General features: G+C 42.5%; 1 protein-coding gene and 1 long non-coding RNA gene across 5 annotated transcripts in view; one reads left to right on the forward strand and one right to left on the reverse strand.

The window, feature by feature from the left end:
- Positions 1 to 21,005, forward strand: part of LOC143806426 (uncharacterized) — a 269,413-nt gene that overhangs the window by 145,301 nt on the left and 103,107 nt on the right. The gene's annotated exons all lie outside the window — the stretch shown is intronic.
- Positions 4,244 to 12,483, reverse strand: FGF3 (fibroblast growth factor 3). The gene is made up of 3 exons (XM_077292603.1): positions 10,688 to 12,483; positions 7,154 to 7,257; positions 4,244 to 5,680 (listed from the first exon to the last, which is right to left on the reverse strand). Exons 1-3 carry the CDS (start codon positions 10,959 to 10,961, stop codon positions 5,348 to 5,350), a joined length of 711 nt encoding a protein of 236 aa, XP_077148718.1. The 5' UTR covers positions 10,962 to 12,483; the 3' UTR covers positions 4,244 to 5,347.

Raw genomic sequence — 21,005 nt, forward strand, 5'->3', positions numbered from 1 at the left:
CTTCATGAAAATAAAAACTCCTTCAAAAACTCTCCTAAGAAAGAGCCTTTCCTGAAGCAAGTTTCATTTCACAACTTGTTGGTTTTGACCGCTGCCCCCCAAAAATACAATATATATAGTAACATAGTTATTAAGATTGAAGGAAGACTTTAAGTCCATCTAGTTCAACTCCTAGCCTAAAGGTACCGTCACATTAAGCGTTGCTGCAGCGATATCGACAACGATGCCGATCGCTGCAGCGTCGCTGTGTGGTCGCTGGAGAGCTGTCACACAGACGGCTCTCCAGCGACCAACGATGCCGAAGTCCCCGGGTAACCAGGGTAAACATCGGGTTACTAAGCGCAGGGCCGCGCTTAGTAACCCGATGTTTACCCTGGTTACCATTGTAAATGTAAAAAAAAAACAGTACATACTCACCTTCTGATGTCCGTCAGGTCCCTGGCCGTCTGCTTCCCGCACTGACTGTGAGCGCCGGCCGTAAAGTAAAAGCAGAGCACAGCGGTGACGTCACCGCTGTGCTGTGCTTTACGGCCGGCCGGCGCTCACAGTCAGTGCGGGAAGCAGACGGCCAGGGACCTGACGGACATCAGAAGGTGAGTATGTACTGTTTTTTTTTTACATTTACAATGGTAACCAGGGTAAACATCGGGTTACTAAGCGCGGCCCTGCGCTTAGTAACCTGATATTTACCCTGGTTACCATTGTAAAACATTGCTGGCATAGTTGCTTTTGCTGTCAAACACGACGATACACGCCGATCTGACGACCAAATAAAGTTCTGGACTTTCAGCAACGACCAGCGATATCACAGCAGGATCCAGATCGCTGCTGCGTGTCAAACACAACGATATCGCTATCCAGGACGCTGCAACGTCACGGATCGCTATCGTTATCGTTGCAAAGTCGTTTAGTGTGAAGGTACCTTAACCTAACATGCCCTAACATGTTGACATAACTAAAAGGAAAATGGAGATTTCTATGCAAATGCCCCTTTACTTCTCACTCTGCTGGACAGGATCAGGAGAGATCAGGGTCCCAAGGGTGAGCATTGATCGCATTACTCATATGAATAGTCCCCTGCGGACAAAAATGGAAAAAGGTGGAACCGTCCTAGGGAGAGTGTCTACAGGACTACCAGGAACAGGCAAATGCTATACTCTGTAGACCATCTCTTGGCCGTCCCATGGACAATGAATGCAGCATGCTGGACCTCTGCTCTCATTCAGATGGAGTTCTGTAGAGCCCAGATCTTGGGATGGCTGGGGGTCCCAGAGGTCAGATAAATAAGTTATGCTCTACAATATGGACATTATTCGTTCCTGCGTCCCCCAGGAGATGTTCAGACAACAAGATGTAAACTGAATAGAAACCAAACAATCATATTATTGATCCCTCGTCTCAAAACCATTCATCCACCCATGTAAAGACCCTTTACATGAGCTTCAATCAGTGCCTATTATGGGCACAAATCTGCTCTTGCACAAGGACCCTTTGACTTTTTATATTTTATTCTTTTTTTTTTTAGTTTAAAACCTCAGAAAATAATAGAAATAGGATGAGTATCAAGAGACCGGGAAGAACTTAATGTGACCTTCCCTTCATTTTCTTCATTCTGCTCGGTTTCTGCTCGGTCTGAAGTCCCAATTTCTGCTAATGGTTCTTTCTATCAGCTGTTATATCTAACGCTACATCTCGCCGTATGGAAACTTGAACTTGTTCTCTGCTAAACAGTTCAAAAACCCATAAAAAAAGGATATAACATAATGAAACGTTGCACCAATGGAAACGAAGGAGACAGAAAGGATGTCGTTACAGAGAATTAGAGGGCAAATTGCAGCTTTGCTGGAAGTATTTATTAACATTCCGCGTAACAGGACGCAGCCACTTCTCCAGGGTTCCCATGCTTCGTGCTTTCTGGTTCTTTTAACTCTTTAATGACTACAAAAGTAAACAAAAATAATGTATATACAGGAGCCGACAAATTTTCATACTTGGTCTTTAAATAAAATGTTCCGATCTGTGTGATTGCAGCCGGTGTAACAAGAACCTCATGGTGGCTCGGAAGGGAAAATTGCCTCGCAGCAGAAATTAGTAATGAGGGTTCACTACTTAATGTGGGATTTTTATTATGGGCTCGCTGATAATGAATGAGATAATCGTTTTTTCCTTGCAAGATGGAATAATATGCCGGGGTCCGATCTTCTTATATCTCATGTATGTAAAAGTATAGGAAAAAGATGCTGTTTGGTTAATGTGCTTTATGGCCAGGTTGACATGTTTTTAATGCCGCCAACATTCCCTTTGAGGAGCTCTTATTTGGACCCACTCAGTACAGAAATGGGTATTCTGGGTTTACTAGAAAACATGGTTCTGAGGGTTAAATCTTAAAGGCAAATCATGGTCTCCAAAGTCCACGCCAAGTGGGTTGATTTCTGCTAGACCGTTGGAGTTCATCATGATGGAAAATCCTCTGGTGGACTAGTTCAAGCCTTCCCTGACTATAGATTATGGGCTAAAACATAAATAAATTGATATAATGTAACATTTTATAGATTATATGGTCCCCAATAAAAAGCAATCAAAGGAGTTGTCTCAGCCATATCTCCTATCAGAAAGGGTCCAGCTCCCAGGACTCATTGACTGCTTGCATTTCCAGAATGGGATTTCTGCCCTTTGGCTCCATATGTCCTGATATATATCTGGACGGGGTTGTCATCACCAGTCAAGTCTTTTCACAGAATTAAACCAACAACTTGTTATACAAAATAATCTAAATTTTCAAAAACAAAGGAATTTTTAATTCTATAGTTTTATAGTACTTATAGTTGCCTCAGGTTACCAGCCTCCCATGCAATCTACCAGAAGTGGCCGGACTCCTAGGCAAGGAACGGAGCACTTGGAAGCACTCTGCAATAGAGTTTGTAGTGCACCAGTGCGCACCGCTGCCGCTGCAAAGACAAAGCCGCGTCTGCTCGCAGCATCAGAGAGCGCACAGTTTGGTATCTGAACTATTAATTAATCAGATAGGCACTGCTCTCTGGCAAGCTAGAACCGGGGAGGCCGAGGAGTGGTGCAAACCTGAAGTTAGGATCAAACTATGAGACCTTGATCTGTAAAATATTTGATAGCTTCATGTACATATATTTAATGGACTAGAATTGTTGTATTTCTGTTAAAAACGTGCACATTGTTCTTTGTGTGGACCTTAAAAACTAACGAGGCCACATGTCGTACGTCTGATGGCCACCCGTCCAGATTTCCACACTGGACACAATTGAAAAGATTCCTCTTGTTTCAGTTATTCCAATTCATCAACTCAGCCAATATTAATAAATATATTTTAATACTTGCCCTCCTGTACAACCCTTAGCTTCGTTTTCCAATATCTAATGTTAGTAACTTACAAGAAATAAACCCTTGTAGTTCCTTATTGGCTTCATAGGGCCAACGAGCAATAAAGAGACACAGTCTTTCAGTGGAATGTGAGGTAGAATAAACGACTGTCCGGAGCGCAGCGTAGTGATATTGAGGATGAGGTCGAGAAAAAACATACGGAGAAAGCAAGTACATAACAAAACTTCTCAAGAACCTGTCTCCCAGTCATTGCTGAGGAAAGAAGGGAATGGATTGAGACAAATTCGCAGAACATTTGACCTGAGCAACCTTCCAGCTTGGTGGTTCCACATGTTCCTATCATTTGTATAGTCATCCCTCACTTTACAACACCCTGCTTGGTTATTAAGGTTCACCATGGTTTGACCATCAGAAAGTGGTGGTCCACAATGGCACCAGTTCAGAAATGACACCCAAAGCTGGTACAGTCAACAATCATTGAACTGCTTGTTGTTATAACTTATGGTAAGGGTAAGGATATCAATGGATTGCGCTTGGAAGACCCTAGATGGAGGTAGAGAAGACCTTGGTGGAGGTAGAGAAGACCTTGGTGGAGGTGTGTAGAGGAAGCCACCAGGGACTTTCATAAATGTGGTGTAAAGTGAACCATTTACACTCACCGGCCACTTTATTAGGTACACCTGTCCAACTTCTTGTTAACACTTAATTTCTAATCAGCCAATCACATGGCGGCAACTCAGTGCATTTAGGCATGTAGACATGGTCAAGACAATCTCCTGCAGTTCAAACCGAGCATCAGTATGGGGAAGAAAGGTGATTTGAGTGCCTTTGAACGTGGCATGGTTGTTGGTGCCAGAAGGGCTGGTCTGAGTATTTCAGAAACTGCTGATCTACTGGGATTTTCACGCACAACCATCTCTAGGGTTTACAGAGAATGGTCCGAAAAAGAAAAAAAATCCAGTGAGCGGCAGTTCTGTGGGCGGAAATGCCTTGTTGATGCCAGAGGTCAGAGGAGAATGGGTAGACTGGTTCGAGCTGATAGAAAGGCAACAGTGACTCAAATCGCCACCCGTTACAACCAAGGTAGGCCTAAGAGCATCTCTGAACGCACAGTGCGTCGAACTTTGAGGCAGATGGGCTACAGCAGCAGAAGACCACACCGGGTACCACTCCTTTCAGCTAAGAACAGGAAACTGAGGCTACAATTTGCACAAGCTCATCGAAATTGGACAGTAGAAGATTGGAAAAACGTTGCTTGGTCTGATGAGTCTCGATTTCTGCTGCGACATTAGGATGGTAGGGTCAGAATTTGGCGTAAACAACATGAAAGCATGGATCCATCCTGCCTTGTATGGAGCATCTTTGGGATGTGCAGCCGACAAATCTGCGGCAACTGTGTGATTCCATCATGTCAATATGGACCAAAATCTCTGAGGAATGCTTCCAGCACTTTGTTGAATCTATGCCACGAAGAATTGAGGCAGTTCTGAAGGCAAAAGGGGGTCCAACCCGTTACTAGCATGGTGTACCTAATAAAGTGGCCGGTGAGTGTATAAGCAGCCATATATGTATAAAACAGATCACACACAAAATAATACACCTTGGAAATTAAGGGTTCACTTAATATTGTAAAGTGAGGGACCACTGCGTTAGGGAACCAAAGTCCCCAAAGTGACCAGGTTGCAGGTACAATTTTATACAATGTAGTTTGGTCCTTCACCTGGATGAACCTAGAGTCACATTCAAAGGCAAATCTCACGATAGGCACTGGCCAGTGTAACCAGAAAATGGTAACGAGTTGTGTATCAGACAGGCCAATAACCACTAGTGAATCAGCCATGTTAAAAGATGTGAGAATAAATTATTAGGTATCCATGTACCATAAAGAGAGCAATGGAGGTAATCCATGATAGGCTCTACAAAGTGTAACAGCTGTCGAAGTTCCCAATCCTCATCCATAATGGGAAGACCATCCTTTATCTCTCGAGTCTCTTCAATGTCCTCTTCTCTGTCTCCTGTTGTTTTTCTGTGACTTTGGAAAAGTTTCTCTATGCTTGACATTTGTGTGAAAAATCCTCACTGCATCATGATCTTTGTTGTCAAGAACTCTAGGTAAGAAGAGGGAGGATTTTTGAGTCCGCCGCGTCTTAAAACCTCTTCGGGGTCGCCCTTTGCCATTGATAGACAAATACCAAAGTCTTTCCGCGCTGGCCTTGCGTTTTGTCCCAGCTCCGTTTGGAACTGTCCTGTGTAATCGGGACGCATATGTATTATATCCGAGTTCATGGATCCTCTCTACGAACTCACATTCGGGGTTGTAGGTCTCCTGAAATAGAACATGAGCGATAAATGAGTAAGGAAGAACCAACAAGAACAATGTGTAGTCTGCATTCACTACTTAGGGTATGAGTTGACCCAAAGGGGCCAGAGGAAGTGACTTTCCCTCGCTTCTTAAAACCTTGAAACCAGTCCTGCTGCTCTGTCAATGGGGTCAGAGTTACTGGTAACATAACATCTTTGGACTCCACTGATTGACTGGAAGGGGTCAGCTATGTGGAAGGTTATTTTCTTGCCCCTGGATTTGCATACCTAGGTGGCCAATTTCTGAAAACAAGGCACTTTGAATATGCTTTCATATAAAGAAGCCTTTTGTGTTTAATATTTTGGTATATCAAGGGGTTGTCCACATTTTACTATTTTTGGTTCCAATGACCACATGTCCTGTAATCTGCAGGGAATCCAAGCAGCACAGCTAGTGGTGAAATGAAGTATTACATGCTCAGTATTCAAATCAGTGGGCTATTCATGTAATGCACTGGAGTGTCAAGTCCTCCAGCGCAAGGGACCTTTTTTTTGTAATTGCTCTCTTCTCCAGTTGTTTCATGGAGGTCTAGACTAGGGGGTCTCCCTAAAGCAACAATACTCCAAACAGGCAAACCCCTTAAATAATACTTCTCCCCACACTCCTCTGCCTATTTAAAATGTATGCATGTTCAGCTTAATTGAGCATACATATATATGGGGGCTTTAAAGGAATATATGTTGGCTAAACCAACAATTTACTGACAGCTAGTGATATTTTTGGTCTACCCGCCATCATGGTGTCCTTAGAGGTTCATAGTGATGGCTTTTTGCACCCTAGCTGGTCATAGAGGGTCACTGTAATGCAATGATCTGATAATTGAAGGAATTCATGACCACATCGCCGTCCAGGTAAGTAGGGCCTGGTGTCAATTCCTTTCCTCCTTGCTAATAATTTTCCTTTAGGGGAACTAATACCAGATTGGATGGGCCAGTCCCCTTTCTCTTAGGGCTCCATTGAGGCTGCATCGTATGCTATTTCTGGTCCTCCGGGTGGCACAATTTTTAGGTTGACAAAAATATATACTTAATATAAAAATAAAAAGTAAGAAAAATGTAAAAGAAATACTCCACTACCTAAGGTGGGAATCAGAATCTCATTAGTTTGATGTCTTTGTCTCTTAGTTAAAAGGGAAGTGTTAAATCCCACCTTGTATAACTGGTGCGGGTATTTTGTAGGTTGGGGCGTCGGTAAAATAAACACAACACATTAGATTCTAAGGAAGTTCCGTCATGTGTGATGGTTCTGTATGTTTTTGAATTTCCGTGGATTACTACAATCTCATTTTAGCCAACCTGATGCCTCCCTCGTAGCCAAAGAGAAGCAAAACAAACACAAGATGATGCAGGCAGAGCTACTGTTGCAAAAGTAAAGATTCGGGTTCCTGGGATTTAGCTTCGAGGAGTAAAAGGTGTTTGTGCGTTTCAGAATACTCACTGAGGCGTAAAGTCTCCCTCTTTTGTTCATGGCCAGGTATCTCCCAGAGAACAGTCCTTTGATGGCGACAATTCCCACATCCACCGCCGTTATTTCTAGAATACCTTGAAATAAACAAAACACAATGTTTAATCCCCCTCTGCACAAGCAGGACTTCCTGCAGGTTCCCATGTATGAAATGTATCTCTATTGAGCGGGAGGTAACATATCACTGTGAGCACGTATCCCAAAGAACTCCACATTTTTGGGAATGTTTAGCTGCTCTTATAGCAATATATATATATAGAATTATAGCATATTTATAATATATATACATAATGCTATTAAAGCAGTTAAAAATTCCAGTATGTCTAATTCTTAAATATTTACCGTATATATTATATATTTTTTTTTTCTTTAATTTTTAAATTATTTTTTTTTGCGAACTTTAAGACCTTAAAGACCATTGCTGAGATTGGGACTTTTATGTTCTTTTTTTTGTATATAAATGTTTTGTTAAAAAAAAAAATATTTTGTTGATTCGTTTACGTTTCTACGGAATTCTATAATTAATTTTTTTTTATTAAAAGTTTCAAAAATTTTAGCCCAGCTAAGTTGATAAAAATACAATATTTCATGATGTATTTTTTTTATTTTTATTTTGTATATACATTTTTTGGCATATTTTTAGTACATATTTGTTGTTTTTGTAACTTTGGGATTTTTTGCTGTTGTTGAAAGAACAGATACATAATTGATTGTCATTCATCACTCTGGGGCTTTAAACTGACCACCAAATAAATATATATATAAACTTGCTTGGCTATTTGTAAATCATGATTTATCGTGATCTGCTTTTTGTCATTTGATGAACGAAAAAAGATCAGTCGTGATCAACTGTCCCAGTCGTGATTGCAAATTAATGCAGATTGGTGTCAATTAATTTGTCAATTTTTTTGGAAAATTGTCAAGCCAAAAATGTTCACCAGCCAGATGAGGAAACATTGATGCCCAAAATTAGATCTGATTGCATTTGTTTTTTTCATATTTTTGACCTTTGGGATCAGTCTTTTTTTCTGCACTGAAATTGCAGTCTTGGGCATAAATGTATACTTTTATAGTACATATAGTTTTTTTTTTAAGTAATTTGGAACCCAATATCAACAATTAATTTCTTCATATAAGAAAACTTAAAAAATTGATAAGTTTGGGAACCCTCCTGGTCTTGTGTTTTAAGAAAGTAAAATAATTTGACATTTTGCCCACTCACACCGTGTAATTAAGTAAGTGCCCCTTCACGTCTGTTCTGCTTGACCATCTATTATCTGTAGGAGAGATACCTCTAAGCTTTCCCTGAGACGAGTTGCCTTTTAGGAAATCGTGGTTTTCCCCTCTCTCCTCCCCAATCCTTTGAGGTTTCCTAATCTCTGTTTGCCATCAAAAGAAAGAGTATAAAATGTTTTAAAAGTTTTCGGGGATTAGAAAAACAAATGCAATATTTTTCAGGGTATTAGTGGCACACTTAGATCGATGGGGCAAAAAGGAGTCAGATTTAATCTTGACAATCCCAAATGTTGGGATAATGCATGACAACAAATAGGCGGCACAGTTCATTTGTTTTATTGAGCGTAAGAAGCTTTAGCCGGACCTGAACGTTTTCAGTGCCAGAGGGTCTTGTATATTGTTGCAGCAAGGCCTCCTAGGGGAGATCACCTTGTAATTTGTTACAAGGGTTGCTTCATCGTGTTTCTGCAGCTATTTAAAAAGCATGTCCAAATGTGGAGAATCGATTGGTGTGGGATATCAACCCCCCCTGAGCTGAGTTTGATCTGGCTTTATGGATCAATGTCTCAGTATTCTCTTACATTCCCATATTGTGTCACTGCCGGTCTCCATTACGTCACTTTTTGTAATCTATCAGAATTTTTGCACGGAAGTCCATATTACCTTTATATTACCATATAAATCAATAAAACTATAACATAATAACAAAATGATACATAAGATAAACCGATACACATGTATATTATACATGGCGGCGGTATATAGACGATTACTTTTTCTACTTCATTTTTTGTATTATCCTAAAATGATGTAGATTCACTAAGATTTAGCCTTTGATGTATGTAGGATCCATTATTGACATGCAATCAAGTGAACATGCAGATGTAGCAGATCTGAGTTTGTCATCTATGAATATTTAGCACATAGTTATTAGGATAACAGTCGGCTGACCTGCACGTTGTGATATTATTAAGGGACAGACTTAGCTCTATTACACCTGTATGTGGTACAATTTTATAGAGTTTAATGGGTATGTCACAAATGAGCTTAACTGTAGAGACTTTATTCTGCCTTCTGAGCATTTTGGATTTCAGGAAAGCCAGGACAGTGGACAAAACTCTGTGAATGTAACAGCATGCTGGACTAATCTATTGTTCTTGTAGACAGCCTTTTTTCTTTTCTTTTTTTTTTTTTCTTGCAAAAAAACAGCTTATCTGCTGTTAAACAAATGACCTGTTAGGAGAAGCAGCCAAGGGATGAAGATACATCCTTTCCCTCCAGGTTTATTCAGAGAAAGGCACAGTGAGAGGGAGATAATGCTTCACCGGCTCATTCATTCCTACATCTTATGGATGAAATAAGAGACTGCATGAAAAAGAGACTTGCGATGTCTGTCCATTAATCAAGAAAATATTTGTTTCTACGTCTAGACCTCACAAGATAACTTCCTCAGATTCTTTCCAGTTCTGGGGTTTCTCTTAGCCGGCCATATTTTATACTGAGAACGATCATATATGAAAGTGATACAATGTTGCAAACATCATTCTTATTTATTACATGTATCAAAGAAGGACAATTTGTATATTCACGACATCCAAACTGTAAGCTATAGATACGGTGATGATTGTGGCTTGGGACGGATCACCCGTCGTATCTGTCATATGCAGGTAAAGGGAATGGCGCTATATAATAATCTAGTGATAGAGAATGGACCACTGGTGGAAATAGGATTAACTTGATGGACTTAAGTCTTTATTTTTCATCCTATATAACTATATATAATAAGTTCTAGTAATTGTCTTGTCTTGTTCCGAGAAGCGATTCACAATGTTCTGAAGCCAAGTACTCCTTACTGAAATAAATTATAGAACAGTGCCCCCAGGGTATGAGGATAGCAGAGTCCCCCCTAGAGGCATGCTGTGTATGCTCTGGGGTATGTGTACCGTTGGCTGAGGACCTAATATCCAGGCGGTATAATAGATATGAAGGTTATTGTATGTAACAGAAAGGTATATAGACATCAAAGAAGAATAACTATGTATAAGCAGAAAGATAGATACATACATTTATATATATAGGTTGATAAATCTAGAATACTTAGCTATATATATAACAATCTACCATATATAGTTTGAAATGGATACGTAGATACAGAATGTAACGGATAGATATGGATAAATATTTACACAGAAATAGACTGTTACAAATTGATAGATACAAATGACTGATCTATACATATGAATAGATAATAGAAATATTTTATCCACTTACTGAAGACGCTGTTTTTCTCCAGAGTTCCGTTGATTTTTCCGTTCAGATGTATCTGTAGGTGATATTTAGTCGCACAATAAAGCTTCCTATGGCGAGGTGCTCCTCCAAGGTGTTCGTAAACTCCACCGCGTCCTGCCGCATCGCGTCTTAGCCTGGGGTCGCACAGTTTGCCTCTGGCACAAGGCACCTTGGCAGTACCAGACAAAGCCTTAGCCCAGGATACCTGCTGACCAAGATCGAAACAACTGAGCAACAAGATCCAGATTATAACCATTGTGGCATGGCCGAAATACTGAAGGCTGGAAGGCTGGAAGCAAATGTCACAAGGGGTCCCATTAAAGAAGTCTTGTTAGCAGTTCTCTAAGTAGCAAGTCACACTAGTCTGATGCATGAGACATTGGAAGTGTTATCTGACCTTTTATCTGTCTCGTCTTGATCTTCTAAGTAAATAGATGTCAAAGAGGGCTGCAGGTTCATGGATTAGTGGCAGCGCTCAGGGTTTAACCATCTCTTCCGAATTTTATGAGTTTACAAGAAATAGTGGTGCTCAACTGCTCTGAAATAAAAGACACCCCCCCCCCTCCCCTTGCAACAATAGACAGATCCCGACCAATTGATACAAAGGAGGCAGGCAAGGTATCAGTCTTGTGTGAACGAAAAGTGCAGGCTGGATAAAATTACACAGCACTACTTACAGTGGCTCAAAAAAAAAAAAAAGAAAAGCCACATCACAAAGAGTCAGCAGCCCGTCAGAGGAGAGGGTCTGCACCCGCCTCTGCCTTTATCAAAGATAAAAAAAAGCAAAAAACAATTATGCATAAGAAAATTATACATTGGGGATTTTAAGAGAATTGTCTCTGCTCCAATCAATCCCCCCCATCACAATAAGTGACAACCAGGATGAAGGATGCTGGAAAGAAACGACCTGGGGAAATCACTCTTAAAAAATGCACATGTGAAAGGCGCATATGAAAAGGAGGCAGACGTGGGATGGCGGAGAGGCCGGGACTCTATTTTAACACAAATTGAAAGGCAATTTATTTCAATTGTAAAGAACCTTTCCTTTAGGTCAATTTGTTAGTATCAATGAGACTAATGAGCTTTCACTGGACAGCGGGGAGAAAAGAAGTGTTGATTCATTACCTCCGATAGGAACTGGATGGATCATGTGGATTTCAAGGCAGCAGGAAGATTTATAGCCCATAGCAGGCTGACACTTCAAGGAAATGTCCACCTACTAACACCTGGTCATTTTTAGATCCTAAATACTAGAGTTTCAAATCCCCTGTATAGATATAAAGTTAAAGAGTTTCATACAAAACTTAACATAAAAAGGCCGGTGCTGTTGCCCTCATTCCCCACAACAAGATAAAATTGCTTTTGGTTCATATACCAGTCCAATATATCCAGGAACAATCCCAAATCTTATGCACTACACCTTACCATCCACTCTTTTTCTGTGGCTGATTTCCTTTTCATCACCATTCTGCCAGCACTACAGGTGCTGTAATCCTCCCCAACACTCTCACTTCCCAGTATGCTTTGCTCCTTCTATTGTCTAATGACTTGAACTGTTTGTCTGTTATTCCTGTACATTCAGTATAACAGACAGGAGAGACAAAGAACGGCCAACACTTACTGTAGAGAAACAAAGACCTGACCCCACTTCCTGTGGAGAGGAAAAGTCCTGATTCCACTTCCTGTAGAGAGGAAAAGACCTGACCCCTCTTCCTGTAGAGATAATCAAAGACCTGATCCAACTTCCTATAGAGGCAGACCCACCTCTACTTCCTGGAGAGAGGCATAGATCCGCCCCTACTTCCTGTAGAGAGGCATATATCCGCCCCCACTTCCTGGAGAGAGGCATAGATCTGCCCCCACTTCCTGTAGAGAGGCAAAGATCCACCCCACTTCCTGTAGAGAGGAATAGATCCACCCCCACTTCCTGTAGAGAGGCATAGATTTGCCCCCACTTCCTATAGAGAGGCATAGGTCTGCCCCCACTTCCTGTAGAGAGGCATAGATCCGCCCCCACTTCCTGTAGAGGAATAGATCCACCCCCACTTCCTGTAGAGGCATAGATCCGCCCCCACTTCATGTAGAGAGGAATAGATCCGCCCCCACTTCCTGTAGAGAGGCATAGATCTGCCCCCACTTCCTGTAGAGAGCCATAGGTCTGCCCCCACTTCCTGTAGAGAGGCATAGATCTGCCCCCACTTCCTGTAGAGAGGCAAAGATCCACCCCACTTCCTGTAGAGGCATAGATCCGCTCCCACTTCCTGTAGAGAGGAATATATCCGCCCCCACTTCCTGTAGAGCGGCATAGGTCTGCCCCCACTTCCTGTAGAGAGGCATGGATCTTCCCCCACTTCCTGTGGAGAGGAATAGATCCACCCCCACTTCTTGTAGAGAGGAATAGATCCACCTCCACTTCCTGTAGAGGCATAGATCCGCCCCCACTTCCTGTAGAGAGACGTAGGTCTGCCGCCACTTCCTGTAGAGAGGCATAGATCTGCCCCCACTTCCTGTAGAGAGGCAAAGATCCACCCCACTTCCTGTAGAGGCATAGATCCGCTCCCACTTCCTGTAGAGAGGAATAGATCAGCCCGCACTTCCTGTAGAGAGGCATAGGTCTGCCCCCTCTTCCTGTAGAGAGGCATAGGTCTGCACCCACTTCCTGTGGAGAGGCATAGGTCTACCCCCACTTCCTGTAGAGAGGCATAGGTCTGCACCCACTTCCTGTGGAGAGGCATAGATCTTCCCCCACTTCCTGTAGTGAGAGACAAGGACCCGTCCCCACTTAATATAATCCAGTTAGTAGAGAATAAGTTAGAAGGGGGAGACCCCTAGCAATTTGTTTATAAATGATGTTGTTCAATGCCTCAAAAATCTCCTCAAAGTGATTTACAGGTTGCTCATTTGTCAGTTGTTTAAATGTATACTGATATATCATTGAGTTCAATTAATAAAGTGTATGCACTAAGCTCCTGAGCTCCTCCTAGTGGTGGCTGATGGCAGCCAGCGTGTTCTTGTTTAAATGAATCTCTGGGATTATAATATATTTGCTTAAAATTTTGAAATGTGATAAAATAAAATTGTCAGCGGTCCAATGTAAGTAATATCATTGCTGCAGCAAAATAGGGGAAATGCTAGCGTGGACCACCGAAGCATTTGTGTTGAAGCCGCAGGTATTTAACAGGTGAGCTTTTTTGTTTTACTTTTTCACATTTCCTTATCTTAAAATTTCCAGAAATATTTTACAAGAGCCAGAGCTCAAATTTTTTTTTTTTATCTGTTCAGGGTGAAAGAATAGGATTTGCTTGTGAGCCTCATTTTATGTTACTATGTGTCTGCTAGATTTTTATCTATTATAGCTGATAATCGCTCTTGGGGCAATAGTTATAATGTAACATCCTTCTCTTTATCTTAGACAAGATATTTCTATTCTATGTATTTCGGAATCCCCTATCCCCTATGTTGTCATTGACCTTGATTGGCCATTTCCAGGCACTGTGCGGTAGAGTAAGGGTACCGTCACACAGTACCATTTACATCGCTACGACGGCACGATTCGTGACGTCGTAGCATCGTATGATTATCGCTCCAGCGTCGTAGACTGCGGTCACACGTTGCAATCACGGCGCTGGAGCGATGCCGAAGTCCCCGGGTAACCAGGGTAAACATCGGGTTACTAAGCGCAGGGCCGCGCTTAGTAACCCGATGTTTACCCTGGTTACCAGCGTAAACGTAAAAAAAACCAAACAGTACATACTTACATTCCGGTGTCTGTCCCCCGGCGTTCTGCTTCTCTCCACTGTGTAAGCGCCATAGCCGGAAAGCACAGCGGTGACGTCACCGCGTCACCGCTGTGCTCGCTTTCCGGCCGGCAGGCGCTCACAGTGCAGAGAAGCTGAGACGCCGGAGGACTGACACCGGAATGTGAGTATGTACTGTTTGTTTTTTTTACGTTTACGCTGGTAACCACGGTAAACATCGGGTTACTAAGCGCGGCCCTGCGCTTAGTTACCCGATGTTTACCCTGGTTACAAGCGAACACATCGCTGGATCGCTGTCACACACAACGATCCAGCGATGTCAGCGGGTGATCAAGCGACGAAAGAAAGTTCCATACGATCTGCTACGACGTACGATTCTCAGCAGGATCCCTGATCGCTGCTGCGTGTCAGACACTGCGATATCGTATGGATATCGCTAGAACGTCACGAATCGTACCGTCGTAGCGATCAAAATGGCACTGTGTGACGGTACCCTAAGACGACTTACAAGATTCCCTTACACATCAAGTCAGGAGTTCACACATCACTTAGTCAGAAACTTGATAAAACGCTCTCATGAATATTCATAACATTTATCACTCACAAACTCATAGAGATAAAAAAAAGGTTTCAGCTCTGTTGCCCAATAAAAGACCCTTTTTTGCCGGCCCACCCCTCTAATGTTATTAGCCAGGACTTCTAGCCAAATATTGACTCACGGTGGGTTCTCTGCAATCCTTGTTACTTCATCCACAGTATTGTACCTTAAAGGGAATCTGTCAGCAGCATGATGAAGGGGCCAAGACCCTAATTTCAACGATCTATCACATAGTAGCAGTTGTGATAGAATCACATTTTTCTATGCTGCAGATCTAGCAGAGCTCAGAATGTTGAGCCCTGTATAACCCACCCACAGCACTGATTGGCTGCCTTCTGTGTACACTGTATATTGACAGCTTCTAATCAGTGGTGGGAAAGTGGACAAAGAAAGGCACGAGACACCTAGTCCTCTAATGATAATCTCCTGGTAATAAAATACTGATTTTATTGAAACCTAAAAACACAACCCAGTAAGTGACATATCGCTGGAATCAGGTTCTCTGCCCCTACATCATACTGTTTAAATTATTATTATGATTAAATGGCAAAAAGCAGCTCACAGATTCCTGTTAACATTGGCTCATTTGGGGGAAATCCTCAATCCAGCCTAGAATAACTCATTGGGATCCATTCCTTAACAGATTTAAACACTTTTTTTTTTCACCAGAGTTTTGGTAACTCAAAGAGGCATCATAGATACTTAAGTTACTAGAATAGAAAGAGAAGGGTCAATTCGACCCACTAGAACCAGAGGATCCTCTTTAACCCACAGTAATGGGCCCCAAATATGCAGTAGAAGGCATCCCCATTGGGAGATGACTGGAGTCAATCACTTACCATTAATAATTAATAATCAGGGTTACTTACTGACACTGTGGCCATTGGTCTGCTGTCCCCACCTACCCGTTTTCCTCTTTGCCCCATGATACGGTGGCCATTAGCTTCATCCTCCTGTTGGGTCACTGGCTAGGTCTCTAGATTGTGCAGATGGATTTTTAGTCTCCTAAATGGTCCTTATTCCCCAACGAACGCTTTGCTGACCTAGAATACACCTTCTTGCCTCCTGCCTAAACAATTAGGTTCTTTAGTGCTTGCTAACATCTTCTGACCTGGTTTGGATCCTGACCTTGGGTCATATATATGTGATACATTCACTAATCATCCTTTGCCCCCTCTTTGTAGAGAAGGGATGAGGACCAGCTGCCAGGATCAACCATAATAATCGAGGTCTCCCTACTCCTCAACAGCAGATGCCAAGAATGGCTGGCAGACCACTCACCACTTTCGACCAGGTCTCCAGAAGTCAGTTCTGAGGAATCACAGCCATGAACCACAATATGGTTGCGGCACAAATTTATTTGAAATAGTCGTTCCCATATGGATAATTCTGGTTGCATTGTGATCACGGTCGGCATATTGGCCAATTTTAGGTGGTATTTAGCTCTGATCTAGCTGTGTCCACAATTTGGTGGTCTGTTCAATGTATTGGAAGGATCGATTTGCCTGATGTATTCTGTAGCCTGGAGATTTAAGCTAATGCTTTGTGAAGCTTTTGTGCCTATTCGTGTGTGACCCCAAAGCATGATGATAGTCCATGTACGGTGCTGGTAGACAATGCACATGGTTTGGTATTATAGACTTGTAAGAGCTCCATGTGTTGCCATATTGCACCTCCGAACAGCATATGTACATTTTGGCACTCAGTGGTGTAAGAGGGGCCTGCAGCCATCAATAGATATGACGGATCGGTAATACAGCCATGTGCATGAGATGTAGGCTCCAAAGATGGAGGTCAGGTACTGATATCACCAGGGGGTTGTCAATTTACCCACTAGTTTTGGTAAATCTACACCATCAAACAATCCATCTACAAAATGTTTCTCCAGAGCTGTGGCCACAAGTCCTTCAGATATTCTCCCAATTGACAGCCCCTATAAAGTGTTTGCCCGGGAGCTAAAAATATTCCCCTAAAGCTTTTCTCCAAAGCTTCTAAGTCTCAACACAAAATCTGTACTAATTGCCCCTCACTTTTCCCCGAATATGTGTTGGTGTCTGATTTAGAGGAGGGTTTGCCAGGCTTGAGGGGAACCCAAGTCTTTGGGGGTGTCGTACTTGCTAACCCTTTTTCTTGGTGCCTCATGGACGTTCCAGGAGTTCATTGGGGTCCTGCGTTTGTACGATATAGTATTGCCCCTGGGGTAGAATTAGGCGGGCTCTTACTTAGGCTTTATCGTGCAACTTGTCCTGATTGGCTCTTTCCTGTTTTCCTGGATTGCACACACTGTATATGGGAAATAATGCACGTTAGGAACCAGCCAAGGGGTCACTATGACCAAATGGCAAAAATTGGAGCTTTGGACCCTCGTGCACAATATATACCCCATGCTAAAAAAATTCCACATGTCATTTATAGTATCTGTGACGTATTTGGCAGCAGAAGACCCCAGAAACACAGGGGGCCTGGATTTGACCTTGGGGGGCTGTGATCTTATTATAGTATAGGTTTGTACATGTTGCTTCTCTGTGTTGTGCGGATTACTGCCTTCCATCAGATTATTTCCTTTTTATCTGGATGACACCCTGAAAGTGATTAATAACATCCTCTTCCTTATCTTTGTGCATTATGACCTAGAACCATCCAGGTCAATGACGGAGCTGGGATGGTGGCAGAACCCTCCTCAGCTGTAACTGGTAACAAATGGAAGGGCTGATGGTGGATGACGTATGTCTGCTTGTCATTAATGCCTAATGTTAGCCAGGAATAAACCCTCCTGAGTAGGAGACTGCGGTGATTTCTGTAAAATTGTGCTTTATTTCAACCATCGCATGACTTTAGGAGAGAAGAGTCGCAGACACGTTATGACAAGGAGGAGGGGGCAAGTTCTGTTGCAAAAATGAGCGTGTTACGATGGAGTAAAAAAATGCAGAAATACTGTGCATATAATTAAGATAAAAAGAGTAGCGCTAGTGGGTGCAGAGGTAGCATGAACCACAGGTGCCTGGTGCTTGTGGGGCCCAAACGAACCTCGGTCACATAAAACGCTAGAACTGCAGTCGTTTAGGGGCCCTTTCTCAGATTTTGCCTTGAGGCCCAGGAGGTTAAAGGCGGTCTATCAGCACAGAATGGCTGTTCAAACCAAGTACAGTCGCTTGGTGCACCCTTGGTGTAGCCAAACAGCTCAGGGCATCTACCTGTTTTCCATCTATCACTGTCCTTCTCTGATTTCTGTTAAGCCAGAGGTGTCAATCAAGGCAGAGGAGGGCAGAGATAGACACAAAAGAAGTAGGTGGAACGGTGCACTGAACTGCTTGGCCACACCAAGGGTACACCGAGCGCCTGTGCTTGGTTTGATCAGTCATTCTGTGTTGACAGACTCCCTTTAAAATGACACCTATGGGCAATTTATTTTGGAAATCAACGGGAGGCTGATGTCTATATATCGGCTATTGTGTCATGTAGAAAATCAGCAGTGGAGAAAGTCTGATTGTACTCGCCCTCTCTTAGATCACTCTATTCCCAGAAACCAGAACTCCAGTAATCAGCAAGCAATCACCTATCCTGTGTTTATACCTTGAATTTATGATTTAAAGCCTTTAGGACACATATATGACCGCCATATAGGCAATGCTTGAGCGAAGCCATCCTATCTGCTGACAGATTAATTCTCTGTGTTGGATGGCATATAAAAACATAAAAATATTCCCCCCGCCTCTAGAAAGGGTCATATCTATTCCTTCCTGCAACCAGAATGTGGGCTTTGCTTTATTTACCTCGATCATTATAGCCGTCAACTATGAAATGAGCTGTGAAACTGGAAGTTATTGCGAGCGTGGCTGAAACCGCATGGATCGCCTGGGGAAGCCTGTGCCGCCCGGAGAACAAGCTGTTGGTTCCAGAGAACTGACTGGAGACATCTGAAGAAGAGTGCTGGTTCTGTCAGACCACCGGAGATGAGATAGGTCCGAGAGGAGGCTGAACATCTGCTGAGAAGGCCACCTGAGGGTCTTCAGACCGGATGCGGGAGTGAAGGAACCTTCCCATCTACATGAGCTTGGGAAATGATTTAAAGAGGTTCAAAGATTAAAAAAAATCTTTTCTACACTTTTTCAAAACCAGCACCGTACCTGTCCATCGGAGTTATTGTAGAGCAATATTCTCCAACCTGTGGTTCTCCAACTGTTGTGAAACTACAACTCCCAGCATGCCATAACATAGAAGTAGTCATAGAGCCTCAGGCTGGAAACCTTTTCTATAGATAACGAGGTTTTTTTTTTTTATGAGTGGGGGACCTTTCAGACAGTGAGGGGTTAATCTATTGGCCCATACCATGTGCTATATAACTGTCCCGGACTATCCCGGGGGCACCACGGAGCACACAAATCACTCCTGCCAAAATTGCTTCCATCTTGGTCACATTACGTCTTTTGCCATTTTCATAATTAGCGCCATCATCTTGAAGTTTTTCTGCTTTTGGCTTTAAGACATTCAGGCTTCAAAGCTTCGTATGTTTGGCCCCGAGAGCGCGGCTCAGCATTTACTCGGAGCTTGAATTGTTTCTTTCTAAATAAAGGACATGTGACCTTCTCTAAAATATCAAAGGACCCCCCAGTCTTCAGCTCACTTTGTGAAACATTCAATGGGAACCTCCAGACATGTATACAATAAGCTGTAAGTCCGCTCTTGGGAATTGTATACTGTCTGTCTGCTGACCATTTTTGAAGAATAAAAAAAAAAAAAACTTTACATAAAAAAAAAGTTCCCTTTCATGTAGAGTAATTCTGCGCGAGGCTTGGGATGAACACTGCCCGTATTTTAATTACACTCAATGCCGGCTACACTGCGCCCAAATGTGCTCTTCAAAAAACCAATTCAGAGAGGTCTTCACAGCGCCCCAACCACACTGGCTTCTGATTTAACGCCTCTTGACAGGTGGCATCTTTAGAGGGTCACCCGCTAACAGAAAATCTATGTAAATCGGCTATTTAACCCCCCACAAGAGTGAATAAGCCTTGTGAAAATGTTTGTGGTCCCCATCTCGAGTGTTGTGCTATTCACCAAAGTCAGGGCCGGTTCTCCAGAAAGCGGGGGAACAGTGAAACCTCAGATGTTCCCGTCATTTATTATATATAAATATATTGTAAAACAGAACTACAAGTGCCTGTTACCCCAATAGTATACTGCCATACTATGCCAAACAATACTGCCATACAACGCACAGATAATACCGTTATTGAGTTTACAAATAGTGCCACCAGCTATTGCCCACATAGCACTGCTATATATGTCCCATCAATAAAACCGCCATTCAGTGTACAAATATTATCTTCATATCATGCCTAAATAGCTAATTAAATAGAATTCACCTGCATGGCCATATTAGGGCTACTTTTTTGTGCGGAGCCATAGTACAGCACTTATTGTATTCTGTGAGGTCTATACTGTATATCCGCACTCCTTGTTTGTGCGTTTTGTTTATTGCAGTCATGCAGGTCTGCACTACAGAGCTGTATTATCTGTGCATTGCAGGACCAGCTCCACGCTCACAACTTTCGTCCGTCCAGTTGGCCTTAATGGTATAGTTTATATCCTGGTGGTCCTGTTCTCGGGGGACCCTTGGCTTGTAGAGTTTTTGGTCCATAGTAACTTCTCTGCGGGTATAGCAGTCATAAAAAGTAGTATTTATTCTTCTGTAATAAAATATACAAGTTACTTTGATATCATCTCCAGGGGACATGTGGTTAGGAAATAATGGAAAGGGGTTTCATAATCAAGACCCCCATCTGAGGTTGGCTGCGAAGAGCATCCCTACCACTAAGCACTGGTGGTAAACGCCGGACACAGGCCCCAATATAAAAAACTAAATTGATACCTCGCAGAACACATTTTTTGTAGGGTTTTCCAGATGCTCCTTGGCCTTCGATGGGTAAATGGTGGCCTATTA

The sequence above is a fragment of the Ranitomeya variabilis genome, chromosome 2, assembly GCF_051348905.1.
Source record: "Ranitomeya variabilis isolate aRanVar5 chromosome 2, aRanVar5.hap1, whole genome shotgun sequence".
In the NCBI taxonomy this organism is placed as follows: domain Eukaryota; kingdom Metazoa; phylum Chordata; class Amphibia; order Anura; family Dendrobatidae; genus Ranitomeya; species Ranitomeya variabilis.

Coding starts and splice junctions, on each gene's coding strand:
- FGF3 (XM_077292603.1), bottom strand. CDS start 10,961: ATGGTTATAATCTGGATCTTGTTGCTCAGTTGTTTCGATCTTGGTCAG. Junction 7,258..10,687: donor GGAGAAAAACAGCGTCTTCA/GTAAGTGGATAA, acceptor GTTTATTTCAAG/GTATTCTAGAAATAACGGCG. Junction 5,681..7,153: donor GAGGGAGACTTTACGCCTCA/GTGAGTATTCTG, acceptor GTTCTATTTCAG/GAGACCTACAACCCCGAATG.